The sequence below is a fragment of the Numenius arquata genome, chromosome 8 (genome assembly GCF_964106895.1).
Source record: "Numenius arquata chromosome 8, bNumArq3.hap1.1, whole genome shotgun sequence".
In the NCBI taxonomy this organism is placed as follows: domain Eukaryota; kingdom Metazoa; phylum Chordata; class Aves; order Charadriiformes; family Scolopacidae; genus Numenius; species Numenius arquata.
Window position 1 is genome coordinate 33,937,721 of NC_133583.1, and position 18,884 is coordinate 33,956,604.

The 18,884-nt window shown below is 39.9% G+C and overlaps 1 protein-coding gene across 1 annotated transcript in view; it reads left to right on the forward strand.

Annotated features, from left to right (window-relative positions):
• The window catches only part of PRRC2C (proline rich coiled-coil 2C), a 75,801-nt gene that overhangs the window by 48,428 nt on the left and 8,489 nt on the right, over positions 1-18,884 (forward strand). Inside the window, exons 23-31 of the mRNA XM_074152734.1 lie at positions 4,386-4,475; positions 6,211-6,312; positions 10,436-10,646; positions 11,541-11,744; positions 12,442-12,554; positions 13,133-13,269; positions 15,260-15,494; positions 15,936-16,043; positions 17,640-17,858. Of these exons, the coding sequence (XP_074008835.1) occupies positions 4,386-4,475; positions 6,211-6,312; positions 10,436-10,646; positions 11,541-11,744; positions 12,442-12,554; positions 13,133-13,269; positions 15,260-15,494; positions 15,936-16,043; positions 17,640-17,858 (1,419 nt within the window). The remainder of the gene's footprint in view (positions 1-4,385; positions 4,476-6,210; positions 6,313-10,435; positions 10,647-11,540; positions 11,745-12,441; positions 12,555-13,132; positions 13,270-15,259; positions 15,495-15,935; positions 16,044-17,639; positions 17,859-18,884) is intronic.

Genomic DNA, 18,884 nt, shown 5'->3' on the forward strand with positions numbered 1-18,884 from the left:
AGCATCATGTCTTGAGCAAGAACTGTGGTTGTCATCTGTCAAATGTCAAACCATGCAGTTTGAGTAGGTATTAGTTGTTACACCTGCTTAAGTAAAGGAAAAATGCTTCTTGTATGTTTGTAAAGCCAGTCTTGTGAGTTTAGACTTGAGTATAAATGCTGTTTCAATCTTCCTTTCCCTAGTCTTAAGCAAAAATTTTCTGATGCCACTTAGAAAAGCTGATCCTCTGCAAAAGTTACATTCATAGTTGAAGAATCTGAAATGCAGATCACTCGCAATTTGTCTTTGTCACCCACAGTTGGAAGGGAAAAAAGACAAGACACTTTCGGCTGGTTTTTTTTGCCAAGGTGTCATGCAAGCAGAAGATGCTATCTCAACGAAGTGTTATTACAGAGCAAGTGTTAAGGAGAATGTTTGTTTGTGTCCGACGTGGTAGCTACAAACTTGATTTTTTGAGTGGAATGGCAAATATGTAAGAAAATTCAGTGCTGGGATTTCTCATCCCTCCTGGCAGTTTCCGTCTTGTAAGTCTGTCTGAACAGTTTATGTTCATACCAGAAATGGATAAAGTGCCCTTCTTGTATGCAAAATCAGAAGTGTAGACCTGTAAACACCAGCTTCCTCAAGTATTTGGTAAGAAGGCTGTTTGTATGTCATGTGCTTTGTTACTGTCTTTCAAGGTCCTGTGACCAGAGCTCAAGGTAAGAGGAGATGCTGCTTCTAAACCACATACAGAATAGGAAACATATCTTTGTTGATTTCTCCAGACTAACTTGATATAGAGTATCTGTACTAAAATCAGCATAATTTCCTCTCTACAACTGTAATTTTAGAGTATGAGATCTTCAAAAAGGAAGTCTGGATTTTGTGCCTTTTTGGTCTTAGTTAAATACAGGTTTCCAAGGTTCTTTGAACTACCACAGTATTAAAGTGCCAAGCTTCTGTCTTCTGAAGGGAAGACCAGTTTGTGCTGGATATGAAAATTTCCAAAAACTTCCTCGTTAAGTGCTAATTGCTAATAGAAGTATTTAATAATAGGCCTAAATACTCCTGTTTCAACAGTTGCAGGTTTGCTTTTGAATTCCTTTGTCATGAGTAGTTCCCAGGGCATTGCTAAGTTTTTTCTAGGAAAGGGGTGGTCATATTTTATATTTAATTCTATAGAAGTTGAGCCAACAACCTGCAGATTTATTGGATAAGATAAGCTTCATCTTGATTTTGCAGGAATAAACCAGTCTTGCTACTTCTTGAAGTGGCTTTTAAAATGGGTTCAAATACTGCTCCAGCCTTGGAGTTCCTGTACTGATTGGTATTGCAACTGCTTTCTCATGTCTTTGTACTCTTCCCATTGCTCATTAATGAGGGAAGAAGTGATGACATCTTTAATCTGTTGTTTCTATGTTAAGTTCTGAAGCTTTTAGCAAACCTAAATGATTTCTCTTTTGACACTATTAAACATCGTTCTTGGAGACTACTGCTCAGCTTCCAGGAAGGCACGCTTTCTTTAGTGGATTTGGTGATTTAAATATCTAAAAGTCAAGCCAGCTGTCCTCCTTCAGAAGCAGAAGCTTTGTAGTCTACCCCATCCATCCTAAAACAAACATCTTAATAAAAAGCACATGCATTTAATCATACAGGACTGTTATACATTAGAAACTGTATAAATATGAATCGGCTCATACTACTGAGATGGTTAAGTTTAGAACATAAGCATGATGCTCTGAAGCAGTTGCAGCTCCTGGGTTTTGCTGTACCTTTGGAGTAAAGGCAATCTGATGTGTAAGTCTGAATCAGGTAAAGCATCTTACCCCTTGCCTTTCCCCACCCTGCCATCTCTAAAGTTTTGAAGCTTTCAAATCATAGGAATGATCAATACTTGGTTGTGGACATGGCAACAAAATGTTTGCACAGGCAGTTGATAACAGCTGTGTCTTAAAGAGATGATGTCTAAAAGGACACAGGCTATACTTGAGAATAAATGTTGAGTATCTGACAAGCTCTCTGGTCTGCGTGGTTTACGTAAATCAGGAACAAATCAAATACCTAATTAATTTCATATGATACCCCAATCCCTTATAGCAAGGTCAGCTCTGGGGTCTGCCTTGTCCTTTTGTTCGTGAAGTCACTTCAGGTTTTGTGATCTCTTCTTTTTGGGCAAAGTAGGTAGTTATAAAAAGTTTGCCTGTTCTTTTTCTTCGGGTACAAATAACTTGTAGATAACTCTGAAAAAGCATGTACAGCTTTTTGCTCTTACTATTACTAGTGTTACTAGTTCATAATAAAGTAATGAAGTTGGCTTCTTCAGTAAAACAGTTGTTCAGAAGAATCACTTGTAATTCAGAGTTGAATTACAAAAGTTTATGGTGATAAGCCGTATCTAACAGATTCCTAGGCTTAATGTACCAGTAAATAAAAGGTGGTGGTTAACCTACGTCTTACGGAGTGGTGTTCCTGTGGCTAAAGCATTGTCTTATCTGCATGTTCAGCATGTAACTTGTCTTTGTAGGATGGTTCAACATTGCATGTATACTTCTAAGGGCGCCAGAGTTGATATGCTGGTTTGGTTTTAATTTTAGTGCTGTAAAAAAAAAGCACTGAAGCATTTTTGTGCTGTAAGTTTCCAATGTGAGAAAGCTAGCAATAATCTTGATCTAATTTCTTTTTTTAAGGAGTTTTAGTGCTGAGACTCTGTAAAACTTGCATCCAAACCTTGAAGGAATTTTAATAATGTTGTATTAAAAACTTCCTTTCTTATGCAGTAAAGCGTCTTAAAAAAAAAAAAAGCCATTTAATTACTTCATTAGAAAGACCTTGTGATTAAAGCAGCCTTGTATGTGTGCTTTGTTGTACCCAAATTAAGGTTGCCTATTGGAATCAAATATAAATGTTCAACTTGCAGCTTGGTTTGGATTGTGGGACACATCCTATAACTCACATTTCACCAGTTTAACAAGTAAAGGAAATAACTTAATGGAGAAAATAGTTCTGTTTCCTTTGTAAATACAAAAATAAGTCAATGTGCATTTTGGGTCCTCTCACCCCATTATGGTTTAGCTGCTTGTCCTAGTCTTTTACCAAAATGAGCTTATCCTTATAAGGAAGATTCTTTGTTATTTGTCAGTTAATATCTTAATGCTTTAGTTGCTTTTTTTAGGAGATGTTGCCATACGCTTGAGTAAATTGAGTGTGCGCTTTTTTTAATAGCTTACCATCATACAGATTGGATGCAATTAAACAAGTATTATGTCATTTGTACTTTCAAAATTGTTGGCAAGTCCGGGCACTGGACAGTCCTGCTGCTAATTTGTCCTTCAGTTCCTTCTTGGTGTTTGGTTCTATAAAAACGATAGAGCCTTTTCTGGGCTTCAGACATGTAAAACTCCAGAGTTTGAAGTGCTTGCTAGAGAGTGGATCTTGGCCAATTCAGGGTCACACCATTAGATTATCTAACAAAGTGTGTGGGTCAGGTTCTGATAACACCTGTTTGCCTGTCCAGAGTATGCTCAGTAGATATCCAGTGACAAGAACTACAAAACAGTGCTCACTCTGGCTTCCCAGAGGTACCAGTGCCTTTATTGTTTGTTGTAGGTCATTCTGTAGAGAGCTGGCAGCATTACCCCTGAGAAACTTTCATCAGGCAGCTTATACCTACAGCTGCAGTAGTGACTGGCTACAGCTAGGTCCGTGAAAGTGAACCTTGTTCATTAAGCACATTAAGGTCCACTTAACTGTGACAAATGAAGTTTCAAGGAAAGTGTCTGGGTAGACTGGAAACTTCAGCCCTTTTCTTCCTTGAAATCAGGAGGTAGACTTCACCACCCAGAGAAACTGAGTCTTACGGCTTTCGGAGACAGGACTTACAGGAAAGAAAATTGGTTTGTAAATTGCAACCATCTCTATGTGTTCCTTTTAATCTGGAGGGCCTTACTTGTCATAGGTTTACACAAGAAATTTCTATATTTATTTAAAGCTACAGAAAGCTTTCAGCTAATATATTTTATTTTTTAAAATAGGCTAAAACTGCCCACAAGTGGCTAAAGCATTTCAGGTGACAAATGATGTTATGCCACCACAGTTCAATACGTCTAGTGTCCACGCAGTACATCACTGTATATTCTTGATTTGCAGACGGTATTTGGATTTGTCTCTAGATATACGTTATGAGGTCATGAGGCAAGCTGTAATCTCCCAAGAATTCTTCTGACCTCAGTAGCAATTCAGCAGCAAGGATTGCTGGACATGTCGTCTTAGAAGAAAATGGTGTGAAATTCTAATCTTCTGTTGCTTGGTGAACTCCTCCTGTAGAACAGGTGGCATCTGTCCAAGAAACATAAATTCTCATTTAGATAAGGGAGAAATTTTAATGGAATTATTTTTCTTCACAGGAGTCTGTAACAGACTACACTACACCTTCTTCTCATCCTAACACAGTGGCTACTAGCAGTACAAAAATGGAGGAGACTTTGGTGACGAACGTAAGTCTATTGCAGTGATAGTCTTGACTTTGAAGACAAGAAATTATTTTCATGCTGCTTTAAAGCACAAAGTAGTGCCTTCAGTAAACAAGTCACTAGGGTTTCTTTCATGTTAACTAGCTGTGCACTGTCCAGTAATCTTACTCTGAAGGACAGTTGGTTTGATTAGTATCTGTTCTGGAATTCTTCAGGTATTTTCTTGTCTTTTGAACAACCACAATGAACTAAAGAGCACAGAAAGTGGAGATGGTGTTTCTAGAGACAATTCTAAAAAATCAAGTATAGGCATAAAGAGAGAGCATCCTCTCAGCAGCTGTTGGGACTTGAACCTCGTACCAGTAGCAAAGCCCTGTAGGTGAGTTTGAAGAAAGGCATTTACAAACAAATCGGTTTTGAACAGTAGCCTGAAATCACAGTAACTGCGTATGAAGGAAGTAGCTTAATGGCTTCTGAAGGCACACAGCACTTGTTCAGTTGCTATGGAGATGAGATGTTTGCAGTCCTCATAAAGCCAATGATCCTGACTGTGTGAGCGTGGTGTAGTGATTGAGAGGACCAGCTGGATTGTGATTTGTAGTGAAGTCAGGGTTGTTTTGAGTGTGCTGGGATGTCAGGTTGGGGACTTGGATCTTGTGATTTTTGTTGTCTGAGTGGCAGAAATAGAATTAGCTCAGAGTTGAGTCACTTGTTGATTGTGGGAGGAAAGAATCCTACAGAAGGATCTCAGGTTTTTTTATGAAGATGTCTTGTGAATTTCATCTAAGAAATGCTTTCCAGCTTACTGCAGCATCCTTTAATGCAGTTTTGAAGCAATACTGATTAAACTTGCCCTTCTGCTGGATTTTCTGGTGGTGGTGTCGTTTGTGCCTTTGGTGGTTAGCATGGAAGACTGAATCCTTTTGTGTCAGTGATGTTAGTGTATGCTTCCCGAGGCATGTTGGAGTTGGATTTGCCACACAGAAAATGAGGGCTCCTGGCCACAAAGGATCTGCGCGATCCCCTGCTTCAAAGCTTCAGGATCTCTGTCTTTTGGATTAGATTTATCTCATCCAGTGGAAGTCCATTAGCTGTGCTCTGAACGGAGAAAGAAATGGTCAGAATTAATGGACTGACCACTGCACTATTTTTGATACAGTTCATTTAAAACTTTTAGGAAATCCGTCAGTGTTTTCTTAGGCAAAGATAGTAATAACATTATGTCAAGTTTACTTCCTCAAGTTTCACATCTTTCATCTTTTGGAAGAGAAAGTAACTTAATTCAGTTATTGGATGGCAAATCTGTTCTGGTTTGTTTCATGGTCCTGTGACTTTGGAGGTTTGTAGCTTCCTCTTTTCAGAAACTGCGTCTCAGAACTCAGGGTCACAAAGCCCCTTGTAGTGTATTGGTACAAAAGGGGCCAGATTTGGCTTGGGAAGAATTTTTTCATATCAGTAAACTGAAATGGTGCTTTAAAGTAAATCCCAAAGCAGAAAATTGGTATTTGTTTATGCAGAAGACGTGGACACTTTAGAACCTTAGTCTTCAGCCTCTTAAAGAGAGGTGAGAAGCATCTCAGCACCCACTGAATGGCCTTTCCCTGCCTACCAAATTTTCACCTTATTTTATCAAAATCTCCCTGCCAAATGCTCAAGCCTTGAAGAAATTGTAGCTCACTTAATAAAGCTTGAGCTTTGCTTTTCTGGGGCTTTTGTAGTAGACGTAGTTAGAATGTGATGTGTGTTGCCTGCCTTTCAGGTGCCCCTGCCCCACACCCTTCCCCTCCCTAGGAGGGAGACTCTACAACAGAGCTCCAGCCTAACTCCAGTTTCTCCCGCTACCGTCGACCTCACCCTCAAGGTATGTACCACATCCCTCTAAGGGTCGTTTTCTTGCATGCAGGGGAAAAAGTTAATGGAGAACTTGCTGGTGAACCTTTTTTTAGAGCCTTCCTTTGTTTCCTCTGCTGAACTGCTTTTGCATATAAATGGATGGCTGAAACACAAGACTCTATCAAAGGATGCATTTAAATTATAAATCTCTAACCCCGTTTTGCATTAACACTTGGCATCTCAACCAATCTTGGCTCCCACTGCCCTGAAAGAAAGGATCCTAGCATTTTAGCATCGTACCATAGTATTCATGACAAACCAGCAGAATCTGGCAGTTTTTTTGAGAGTTTAGCTTAAAGTTGCCTGGTTTGGTATTAAAGGCTGTAAGGAGTTGCTTGGTAAGCCGAGCTTGATTTCTTCTTAGCTGTAAGATTTCGGTGCAGTGATAATGCGGTTTTGAGTTGGATGGCTGAAGTTCTAAACAATGAAATGTAGGTGGTGTGTTGGTGTCTATGAAGGGCAGTTTGATCAGCTAGTCAGAACATGTTTTGTTGTGTTATAAATGTTCTGTTTTTTTCTGCTCTGCAGTGAAGAGCAATTGTGTAGAATATTTTGAATGGTGTTTTCCCATTTTGTTGGATTTTTTGACTGTGTGCATTGTATAACTCACTAACATAGAGTTGGACTCTAGCTTTGCTGCTGTATCTTTAGACATTTTTGGTCTTTTCTTTTTATTTGTTTTCTGGTGTCCTAGATCGGCTTTGTGATTGTGACTGCAGGCGACTGAACCAGTAGAAATACTGTTACTGCTTCTAGTATTACAGAAAAGTGATGTTTGAACTTAGTTTCTCTAAATTTTTAAAAGAAGAAACGAAACTAGGGATTGTATACAGAACTAACACTTTGGAGAAACTTGCTTGTCAATCCCAATGAGACTTGCGTCTCGCTGGCATGGTTTGACAGCTGCTTGCTTGTGTTCTCTACAGATTATAGTTATTAATGATCTTCTGTTGAATCTCTGCTATTCTTTTGTTAACACTTTATTTCCTGGAAAAAATGTAACATGCTTTAAAACAATCGGACCAGCAAAAATGGGGAGAGGGCTGGAGAGGGACAAGTAATTTAACAAAAACCTGGTGTTCTATTGTAGTCTGGTGTAATGAGTTACCATAATCTGACTTTCTGGCGCCTGAAAGCATTTTTCTGTAATAGCAGTCTCTTAACTATTCAGCAGCTGGATATCTGGTTCACATGTAATACAGGTAGGAATGTTATTACAGCACGATGCTGCAAAGAATGTGACACCGCTCAGTTACAGAGCGAACAGTGATGTTTGTGTCATTCATCCTGCAGTTTCTTTATCTGCTGTTCTGGTGCCGGTGATTTGATTGCTTTCTCGGTGAATGGTCAATCTTGGAGAGATCCATATTTTGAGGGTTCCTTGAAGAACGCATTGACCAAAATCTGAATGGAAAGGCATTTGGGGAAGCAGCTTTGTCTCCAGTTTCTCTGTTCCAGCCACTGGAGCTCTTCTTCCCTTCGCAAATGTTGAAGGCAACAAGCTTGCTTTGAAGCAGGCACTGAGACTATCACTTTTACAACAGGCCTTCTGGTCAAGACAGAGCAGAGCTGCTCTTTGTCATCATCTTCAATATAATCCTTGATTCTTTTAAAAGGACTTTTAGAGCACTAGAGAGGAAAGCATTTCCTTCCTTCCCTTAAAAGAACAATCTCCAGGCTCTGCCTCCATAAAAGAATTAATTCTTACATTTCCCCTTTCCTTCATTCCCTATCAACAGAAAGCTGTCTGTGAGGAAACTCTGCCACAATTGCTCCCACTACTTGGCATCATTCTGCCAGGGTATAGGTGAAAGGTGCTCATATGGGAAGGCTTGTTGAGATCTCTTGTTTCCTTGGAATAACTTTCCTAAAGACACCTTTACTAAGGCAGACATCCTCTTGAGGACTTAGCTGGTAGGACTATTGGTAGGCAAGGAACTGAGCAAAAGAAAATCCAAAACAATCTTAAACTGAGCTGCCTGGCCTTCTTCTATGTTCCAGGGTTCCATCTAAAATTCCTGTGTAGGCATCTGGTCCAGAATCTGACACCTTTTTACTTTCTTTTTTTGATCACTTAAACTTTGGCATACTTAAGGATATGCACATTGGTATTTGTCTCCAGTTAAGTTTTAGGTTAAAATGTATTGGACTGTTACTGCAGTGTGAAGGCCCCAATGAATCGACAGTGAAGAGAAGCCTCAAGCAACCATGATCTCCAACCTGTACCCTCCTTTTCTCATAATTAAGCGAGCAGTGAAATTACAACACTTTCCCAAGCCTCACTTCATTTAGAACCTCTTACTCCTTCATATCTGGTCTGTAGATGGTGCTGCGTAGGCACTCCTGGAGTACCAATCTGTTTTCTTTTTTCTGGCTTAAGAAGTTAGTGTGTTAAGGAGCTCTCTAAAAGCAATGCTGTTAGAAAACTCAGGACTCTGTTATATAGCCTTTATTGCAAATCGGTAGGGGTGTGGGATGATCTGGGATCTTGGCAGTGGTTAGGTGTGGAAGACAAAATGCAGTATGCAGGCTCTAGCTTTTGTTACCAATAGTGTCTCCAGGGCACCATGAAAATCATTGAATGAAGTTTCTACAGCTTATCTATTTAGACATTTAGAAAGAACCCTCTAGTCTTACCTGTACTCCGCCTTAAGCAAAATCCTTTCCAGCAGATTAGTAATAAATTTTGAAGTTTGCCCTGACTGCAAGAATCGGAACCAATTTGGAGGAAAATGTTGTGGAGGGGAAGCTGAGAATGATTGCTGGGGAAGATAGTCTCAAAAAGGAAAATAGGTGACTGAACTCCAAACAATGTAATGTGTAACAACGTTTCCCTCCTCCTCCTTTATTTTCTTGAGGAATACAGAACTCCACTTCCCGTGTCAGTGTGTATTGATCACCTGATGCCCACTTCTTTGGATATTGCTTTGCTTTTTTATCAGTTCTGAAGCATCTAGACAAATAACCTAAGTCATGTTTGATCTGTCCAGACTATGCCTAACTTAAGTGAAACTAGGTAGGTTGAAGGTATGACTTTCAGAGACTGCAAGTCCCAGTTAGGGGGTTCTGTTGATCCAGGCAGTGAGGTCAGATTTGTTGGTGAATATGTATTTGTTCCTTTACATATATCCTTAAAGACAGCACCTGGCCTTGAGAAGCTTACAGCCTGCCAGATGAGCAATTTCAGCCTATGGCATCCAGCTCTGCAAGCAAAATCTTTATTTCAACTGAGGACAGCTGAAGGCTGTAGGGAAGTCCACGAACTGTGTTTGGAACTTTAAATTAATGGGTGTAGTCTGAGCATTAATACTTCCTTTTCAGTAGTCCCTCAAAAATGTCTCAGTTCAAGGATTTGGCATTGCGTGTCTAATATAGCAATAATTAGATTATTATTGGGTGCAGTAAAACAATAGTTCTTTCTGCTTTTGGTGGAAGAGAATTGTGTATGAAATACCTAAATTAAAATCTCATCTTCCTTGCTGTGCAAGACTTAAACTGATCATTATTATAGAGATCGAGGAGCATGAAGCATTTTTAGCATTAATGTAAAGCAGTGTGCCCAAGCTGTGTCAGCTCGTGGTTGCTTCTTAAACAGCACTTGCTTTGGAAATCTAAACTTGACTACTCATGTTTACTGAAGCGTGTATTAGATATTTTTGGTGGCCACTCAAAGTGGATGATTTACCAAGAAAGCAAGGGGTGGTTTCATTTAAATGGTGCGAATAATTTGTACATAAAGGACTTCATGGAAATATTTAGAGAGTTTTTTACCTTTCTTTTGCTCACCGTGTCTTTTGCTCTTAATGTCAAAAAAATCAAGCCAAATTAGTGTAAGTGAATTCTCTTTTGAGCATTGAATGTTAAGATGATGAACTGTGCACGTGTGCAGTTGGAACAGATGAGAAAGCTCCAACTTAAGGCTGTATGCTTTTTGCATGAACAGAGTTGCACGAATATGGTGACTTTTAAAAAAGAGGCTCGCATGAAGCCTGAATTGCCTTTTGAACTAAAAAGACCTGTTAAAAGAGGAAGACTGTCTGACTAGTTGAAACTTCCTAATAGATGAGGACATTTTGTTTTCTTTTAAATAGATGGAGTCTGCACGCAAAGCGTGGGAGAATTCCCCAAACATGGGGGAGAAGAGTTCACCAGTGACCTCAGCAGCATCTCCTATTGCTGGTGGCAGCGGCAGTAGCAGCAGCAGCAACACTGGGCCAAGTGGTGGTACTTACAGCTCTTTCTCTAGTGCATCAATGCCTCCTATTCCTGTGGCCTCGGTTACACCGACAACTTCACTATCAGGTACTGGATGTCAAGATTATAGTAGCCTGTTGTATTGTTCCTTGGTTATGTTTTTTCAAGAGATTAGATTCCCTTTGGAATTATATTTAATGCAAAGCTAGCAGAAGTTTTATGCTAGTGTGAAATGCTGGATCTGAACAGCAGCTTCCCAAATACCTTTTAATTAACAAGGGGATACTTCACCTATCTCACTCAGCTAAGACAACGTCTCTGCCTTTGCTACTTATATGGACTTGAAAGAGGAAGTAAACTTCTCCTATTGGCTGCCTTATTGGCTTCATTTTGTTCAGCTGAATGAAGGCAAGAGAGTAGATCTTTGGAGCAGATGGTAGTTCTGATGTACAGCTAGTTGTAGTCTTACTTTCATTTGTACTCTTGCTTTTGCAGTCAAAGCTTCAACAGCTCATACCAAGACCCCCTCACACTAGGCAGAACAAATGTCCACCTGCTCTTCAGAAACAGTGCTGGTTTCCACCTTGGTTCTTTGCAGTTGTTAAATCTGGTTAAATATTCACACCTTGGAATATTAGAATGTATGCCCAAATCTCTGCTGAAGTGTTTGGAAAAACCTTTATTTGGAGCCCAGCTCCCAGCCACCATACATTGCTATAATTTGTTGCATAACTAACCAAGATGTCTCCTTCAGTATTTTCATATGCTTCTGAACTTGAGAAGGGAGATGTATTACGGTTGCAGCACTTCCTGTAGTGAACTTAGTAGAATTGTCCTCCTTGTCTACCTTACGCTGATGGAAACAGCTGCATTAGGTTTCAGTGTTCTTAACTGTTTGTGCCTATGCTTGCATAGCTGTCCCAAAACTTTGACCACTGACAGATAAGGCTTTGAAATATCTTTAGCTGTTTTATGATGTATGACTTGCCTCTGTCCTTCTAGGAGCTGGAACATACACAACTTCTTCACTGAGTACGAAGACTGCAAGCACCTCAGACCCTCCTAATATATGTAAAGTGAAACCACAGCAGTTGCAGACAAGCAGCCTAGCTTCTGCCAGTCACTTTTCCCAGATGAGCTGCATGCCATCCCTCATTGCCCAGCAACAGCAAAGTCCCCAGGTCTATGTGTCTCAGTCTGCAGCAGGTAATAGTATTTGTGGCTGGGAACCCACGTGTCTGCTTTTTTGGAGTTCCGAAGCTGGAGAGTTAAATTCATTTCTGGTTTTGTCTGTGGTAAAGACAGAATGATGGAGAGCATTCTGTAAGCAAATACTCACTAATTAATTGTGTCTTACTCTAAATGTGCAAGTTTCTATCAGTATCTTTAGATAATGCTGTGTTGTTTATTGAGGAAAGTGAGTTTGAATCTCTTGATGTGCCATTTTTCTGTTGCAGAATTGTAAATCACTATTTAAGACCAAGAATGACTAAGTCTTGACTTCTTTCTTGAAGTGCTGCAATAGTTCAGAATCATGGCACCTTTCTTTAAAGAAAACCCTACATATGGTTAACCTCAATTAGATGACAGTATAGCATGTTCTTCTCCTTCCTTCACCCAAACTCCTGTTTTGGCCGGAATCTGTTGCTCGTCTCCCAAGAATTGTATGGGACTGAAGATGCATATGCAAGACTGATAGATTCTGGGGGTGAATTGGAAAAGATACCGAAGCTGGTTAGGCACCCAGTTTTTCTGTCCTGTTTCTTCTCCCAGTCTTACTGGTAGCTCTCATACTGGGAAATACTGATAGTGGCTGCATCCCTGACTCTTGATGAAAACCTTTCTAGCAGGGAGGTGTTTGGCATCAGGTACTAATTGTATTGCTCTTCCTGAGGTACTTCAGCTCAAATCCCAGCATTTTATATGGATACAAGTCATCTGTTCAACACGCAACATGCGCGTTTAGCACCACCTTCTCTGGCCCAACAGCAAGGCTTTCAACCAGGGCTTTCTCAGGTATTTGGGGATTTCTCTTTTTCTTTCTTCCTCTCCCTGTTGGTATTGTCTTTCAAGTTCTACTAGTGAGCTAATGGGGGCAAGGGAGAGTGAGACTAAAGACTCTGCAAAAATGAGGTCGTACGTGGCCTTGCTATTTCATTCTGGTGCGTGCAGGCAGTGTTTGATCTCTGCTGTTCCTGAGAATGAAAGCATTTGTTGTGAAAGTTGAGAGAATAAGCTTTCACTCACGAATATACTTTATGTAAAAGCACATATTCATGGGAGGTGTTTTTGTAGACATTTCAATGCAGGCTTATTCAACTTTTCTGGCACAAAATTGTGTCGTCATTTTGTATGCAGATCTAAATGATTCATTCGGATTCTGATGGTTATTTGCAAGGGGGAGTGTAAAATTCAACTAAAAAGCAATTTTCTTAATGGGAGCAGTACCAGCTCTGCATGCAGCCTTGGGATTTGACGTTCTTTGTTTTTGTTTACTTTTTATAATGATACACAAATCCTGGCACGCATTTAACTATAGCTTTTCTATGTGACTTTTGTCCTTGTGGATATTTAATGGTTTCTTTTTTATGCAGCCTGCTTCAGTTCAGCAAATCCCCATCCCCATCTATGCACCTCTGCAAGGACAGCATCAAGCCCAGCTGAGTTTAGGAGCAGCACCAGCTGTTTCACAAGCCCAAGAGTTATTCAACTCTTCCTTACAACCTTATAGGTAGGTAGCGTATGCAAATTTCTTTGGGTTTTGAGTAGCAGAATTTATAGGTCTTGCTTCCCTGCAGACTTGTGTTCTTTGCTCAATAGCTGCCTTATCTTCCTGTTTTCCCCAAAAATCTTTCATCTGTTTGTCTCGCTGAGAACTCTGTATGCAAATTGTCTGGCTAATCTGCATGTTCAGATGTGGTTGTGAAATTGTGGGTTCAAAAATAGTGCTTTTGTATCTTTACGAAGCAAGGCCAAAAAGCTGAAAACAACAGTCTTTCATATTAAGAGAACAGAAAAAGAGGAGTCTGTCCCTTTAATTCAATAATTGAGTTTGTTATTTTCTAATCAAACCAACATTGGAGTCTTGAAACACTTTGAAGTCCTAGTTTGAACCCCATATGTGGTAGAAACTTAATTTCAGATGCATAGGGATAGCAGGATACCTTTTAGAACAAATGTTTTCTGTTTGCTGCAAAAGATAGTAAGATGACCAATATCTCTCAAGTGGCATTGATAGCCAGACAATTTCCACTGTAAGCCTTTCCAAAGCTTCCTTGCAGTTCCTATCAAAACTGATTCATAGTGGTGTAATTCTGACAATTTTTTTTAGTTTGGCTTCGAGAAAGTTTCTTTGGATATTTAATTACGGGGTTTTGCATGTGCTGTAGAAAAAACCGCTTGTTGCAATGTAGAAGGTTTAATTGACTACATGTGTATCCTGACTTTGTGCTTGGCTGACTTCGTTGGACTAAATATTGCTTGTCTTGCCACAGCTAACAAAAGTTGTTGCAAACAGTTGGCTAGTTGCAGAAACACAATCAGTCTGGCATGTGATCCAGATTAAATAAATGCTTCTGGCTGACCTGGTCATGCACAAACCCGCTAGTAATGGAGTTTTGGGTTGTGCTATTTTATTATAAGAGTATGAATACTTTTCCCACATCTTTAAAGGTGCAGTGGAGGATAAGCTTTGAGATGTGTGCGTTACTGATTTAAATAAAAAAAAAGCTTGGGAAAATGTTTCTGGCTACATTGAAGACATTCCTCTGCCTACATTCTGGAGAAGTTTCTCTAGTTTTCAGTGTGCAACTGTAAGAATGTTTTTGCAATTAAGGAAAGGTACAGAACAAAGCTAACCTGGGTGTCTTGTCAAGCAAGCACATGGCCACTATGCTAACAGATTAACAGGACCAGTGCTACACTGGTACATATTGACCAAGTGATAAAGTGAAAAGTGTTTTTACATCAAAGCCACTTTCCTCTGAGCTGAAGAGCTTTGAGAGGGGCATTTAGAAACTCAGATTCTTCAGTCTGAAGTTCAGCAGTCTCTTAATGGAAATGTTTGGATAAATACTCCTAATGGCCTACTACAACCTCCCTGTGGTGCTGTGCTGCACTGGTTTTGGTCTTTGTTTTTCAAACAAACTGCAGCTTCCCTGTGCTGGTGACAAGGGAATTGAATATCTAGTTAAAATTAAAGGCTGTGGCATCTGTCTGTGCTGCTGTTTTTAAGCCAAAACATTAATTTGGAAGCTACAATTATAAGCATCCCGTGATTTAAACTGTAAGTATTAAAAGTTGGACTGTGGAGATCTGTGAAGTCAAGAGAACAAAGCAGTTTACTTTATGACTAAGTGGAACTACTCACATGTGGTGCTTCCCCACTGTCCTACCTTATAGCACAGGAACTAAGAACTGGTAGCTTCTGTATGTTACGTTTAAGTTATGCAAAAGCTATTTTAGCGCACACATCTAAATAGCTACATGTACTTTAAGATTTAGATAAAATCCTAGTCAGTTTTTTTCCTGTGGCCTTTAGTAGCATCTATTGTTTTGTTGCGTGCAGAGTAAATAGAAAAATCTTTTTCAGGTGAAAATCTATTCAGTAGAGCTAACCATTCCAGTTCCGTTTAAAGAGTATAACTTGTGTTCTTAATTTTTGGTGGCTCATTGTTGAGCTCTGTCTGCATTTTTATGTATAATGCTTCAATCTCTTGCAGATCCCAGCAAGCTTTTATGCAAAGTGGTTTGTCTCAGCCATCACCAGTAGTTCTGTCTGGTACAGCCTTACACAACTTCCCAGCAGTACAGCATCAGGAGCTTGCTAAGGCACAGTCAAGCCTGGCATTCCAACAGACTTCTAATACACAGCCTATTCCTATCTTATATGAACATCAACTTAGTCAAGCTTCAGGACTGGGAGGCTCTCAGCTTATTGATACACACATTCTCCAGGTAGGAAGTGCTCCAAAATGCAAAACTTCTGCAACGGTTTGATACAGATAATGCAATAATTAATCAAGTATTGCTCAGCCCACCTCTGTGATAATTTCATGATAGTTGAGGTGGCGGGAAACTTAAGACACTTGGAAGAGAATGTTCTTTTAATTTTGTAAAGGCATAATCTGAATTGAGGATTGTTCCTCAAACTACAGGGCTCCTTGCACTTCTATCACTAATTGGAGCTTCAGGTTTAATTTCTGTTATGGGAAGTGATAAAGGGCTATTCTACCACTTGCAAATGAGAGCTTTATCACAAGCTGAAACCTTCAGGTTGTCAGTTTCCTCTGCTGTAGTTTCTATTGTACTGGTTGCAATACAGAATAATATGCCATGCGGTCTCTGAACTGCTCTCCTAAGTCTTCTGAATGTAATGGTGTCTTTCACTCTTCCTAGGCCAGAGCTACGCTCACCCAGGCTTCCAATCTGTACTCTGGGCAAGTTCAACAGCCTGGCCAGAGCAATTTCTACAACACCGCACAGTCTCCCAGTGCTCTCCAGCAGGTAAACTATGGCATGGTAAATTTCCTAAATTGTATTCTTCTTAAAAGCATGTTGTTGTTGATGTGGGCTGGGGATGGAGGTTAGGGCTGAGACAATCTTTAATTATTCTAAAATGTAGTAATTGAAAATTGGTAGCAAAGGAGAGCTACTGCAGCAGCACTGAAAAACTGAACTGCTGAGAGTTTGGATGGCCTACAAGTTCATGTCGTCATTTGTCTCTGGCATCCTTCTCTTAAATAGTTCGTTTTCCAGTTACAGACAAAGATTTAGTTGGCAGAGTGATGTTGCTAATTGATCATGGTATATGCTGCCTTTACAGGGGTGCAGATATCAGTTAATGATGGTGAAGGGAGAGGCAGACTCCAGGTGCTTAGTGCAGCCTAATTGTTAACACCGTCTCATCGATATGAAACCTCAGAGCTGCTACATATGTCAGCAATATCAAACATACAGAAAACAAATGAGCAGTCAGCAGATAGATGATTACACAGACAAACAGGACAACCAAGTCAGCAAACACTAACCTGTATCAGGGGGTTTGTGAAATAACTCCACAGATGTTAAGGTTTTTGAATTGTGTTGTGAAAGATCTGTTAATTTGAGATGTGCAAGTGTTCTATCATATCTACAGGATATTGTGTAGTGGTTTTAATCTTCTCGTTAAATTTTTTCATTTTTTTAAGTGGCTTTAAAAAAAAAAGCTTATGATGGGCTAGTTTATTGTAATAGACTACATACGCATGAAAAGTTGTCCAGACTGGTTATCTAGAAGAGTCTTAAAAAGTTGGATCTCATCTGTTGAAAATCTAGCATAAAGTTTTAAGGATCTTTTAGAAGTGTTAGTGTTTTTAATGTGTTCAAGCTTGGCTGCCTCTGTACTTTTAATCTATGTTATCCTTCAGAGCATAACCTTAGTAAGTCTTTTCACATCTGGAAAATATATCATTCTTCTAGTCACACTCAAAATATAATTTTGCAAGCTGTGGATTGATGGTCAGACTAGGAAACGCAGCAGCTCCTGCCAGTCAGGTCACCGCTGTGCTTATTTTCACGTTTATCACTACCATTCTGTGGTGTTTTCAGGCCACAGCACTCTGTTAATCCAAACAGGGGATAGGCCGCAGTGGTTTGTTTTTGTTTTTAGCTCAGAAATGCTGGCTGATGGGACTCCCGGAAAGTGAAATCTAGTCTTCATTCTAGGCAGTGTCCTTATGATGACTAAAATTATTTGAACTTCAAAAAAAATTATAAAAAATTAATTAAAAAAAAAAACCCAACTGGCTGTTACATTCTAGTTTTATTTTCAGTTGAGCTAAAATCACTTCTTCGTACAGTGAAGCTATGTTGAATGATGGAGTTAGTAGCTAGCATGCAACTTTGTTTCTGAAAAGTAAAAACCCAAACGCTATTAGAACTCATTATAAAGACAAGCTAAACAATAAATTCAGTTATTTGCTTGCAGCTGTCTGGGTAAATGTATGAACTCATTAAGCCATTTACTTTGAAGGTAGCTGAAATCATAGAGCTAGTAAAGAAAGTTAAATAATGGTCCTTGTGTATATGTTACTGGTGATTTTGTATTTATTTTTCTTCTAGGTGACGGTACCTTTGCCAGGATCACAAATTTCTTTGCCCAACTTTGGGTCCACAGCACAGCCACTTATTGCCCTACCCCAGTCTTTACAACCACCACTACAGCACACACCACCGCAAGCGCAGGCTCAAAATCTAAGCAGGCCTGCACAAGTAACCCAGCCTTTCAGAGGATTAATCCCAGCAGGAACTCAACACAGCATGATTGCTGCAACTGGAAAGGTAACAATATTGGTACATCTACAGTACAAAAATGAATACAGAGCACAGCTGTATGCCGTTTTATAGAACGGCATGGCAACCTGTGTTGACTCTTGCATCTAAAAGCCTGCTTTAAGTGTAAAAGGTAGGGAGGGGAAGATAGAAAAGCCAGTGAAGGTTAGTCATGGACTAGTAGGGTATTTCATGTAGAAGCTGGGTAGAAAATAATACAGAGCTGTTGTTAGAGCAGCAGGCAAACGACATTACACTGTCGGGCCTGGTTTCTGATTCTGGTCATGCATGCTTTTATCATTTTGTTCCAGTATGAGACCAGAAACAAGTTGTAAGACTTCACTTACACACCTCCAATGCACCAAGTGCACCAACCACAATTGTAATGCTTCCTCCTGCTGTCTGGATGGGTTTGGCCTTATACCTGTTGTACTGACAAATAGGGAATGCCTGCGGTTCAGGGTACATCTAATCTTTACTAATACTGCCCTGTCCTCCAGATTGATGAGTGTCCCAGAGAATTCCAGTCAGGTAGCTGTGGTGAAATACACTGCAAGAGACAAATTTATGCATCTTTGTGTAGATGACTAGAGAAGGGAAGTTATCCCTTGTCCTCACAAATGTGAGGACATTAAAACCTGTTCCGTTCTGTCCTGAAACTTGAATCCAAGAGCGAATGTCAAGGGATCATATCTTTCCATTACAACAAACTGGAGTTTTCGGGGCTTCAGTGGAATCTGTATCAGCTGTGACCTTAAGCCAGAATTAAAATCTTCTAATGTTGCTGGGAGTCTGCTTTTCTGAATAGCACAGCTGAAGAAAACTCTCCTTGAGTGACAGCTCCAGTAAGGAGATAACCCTAAAGTAGTACAAGAAACTTGAATACCTTGGAGGGAGTCTCCTTTATCTGGAGTTGCTGTGGTAATTGCTAATGAGGGGATGTGTGGAGCTGGCTTCCAATCACAAGGTCTCTTGTCTTAGATGGAATCACAGATTTACAGGCACCTGGGATTTTCGGATAGTGTGCAGCACAAC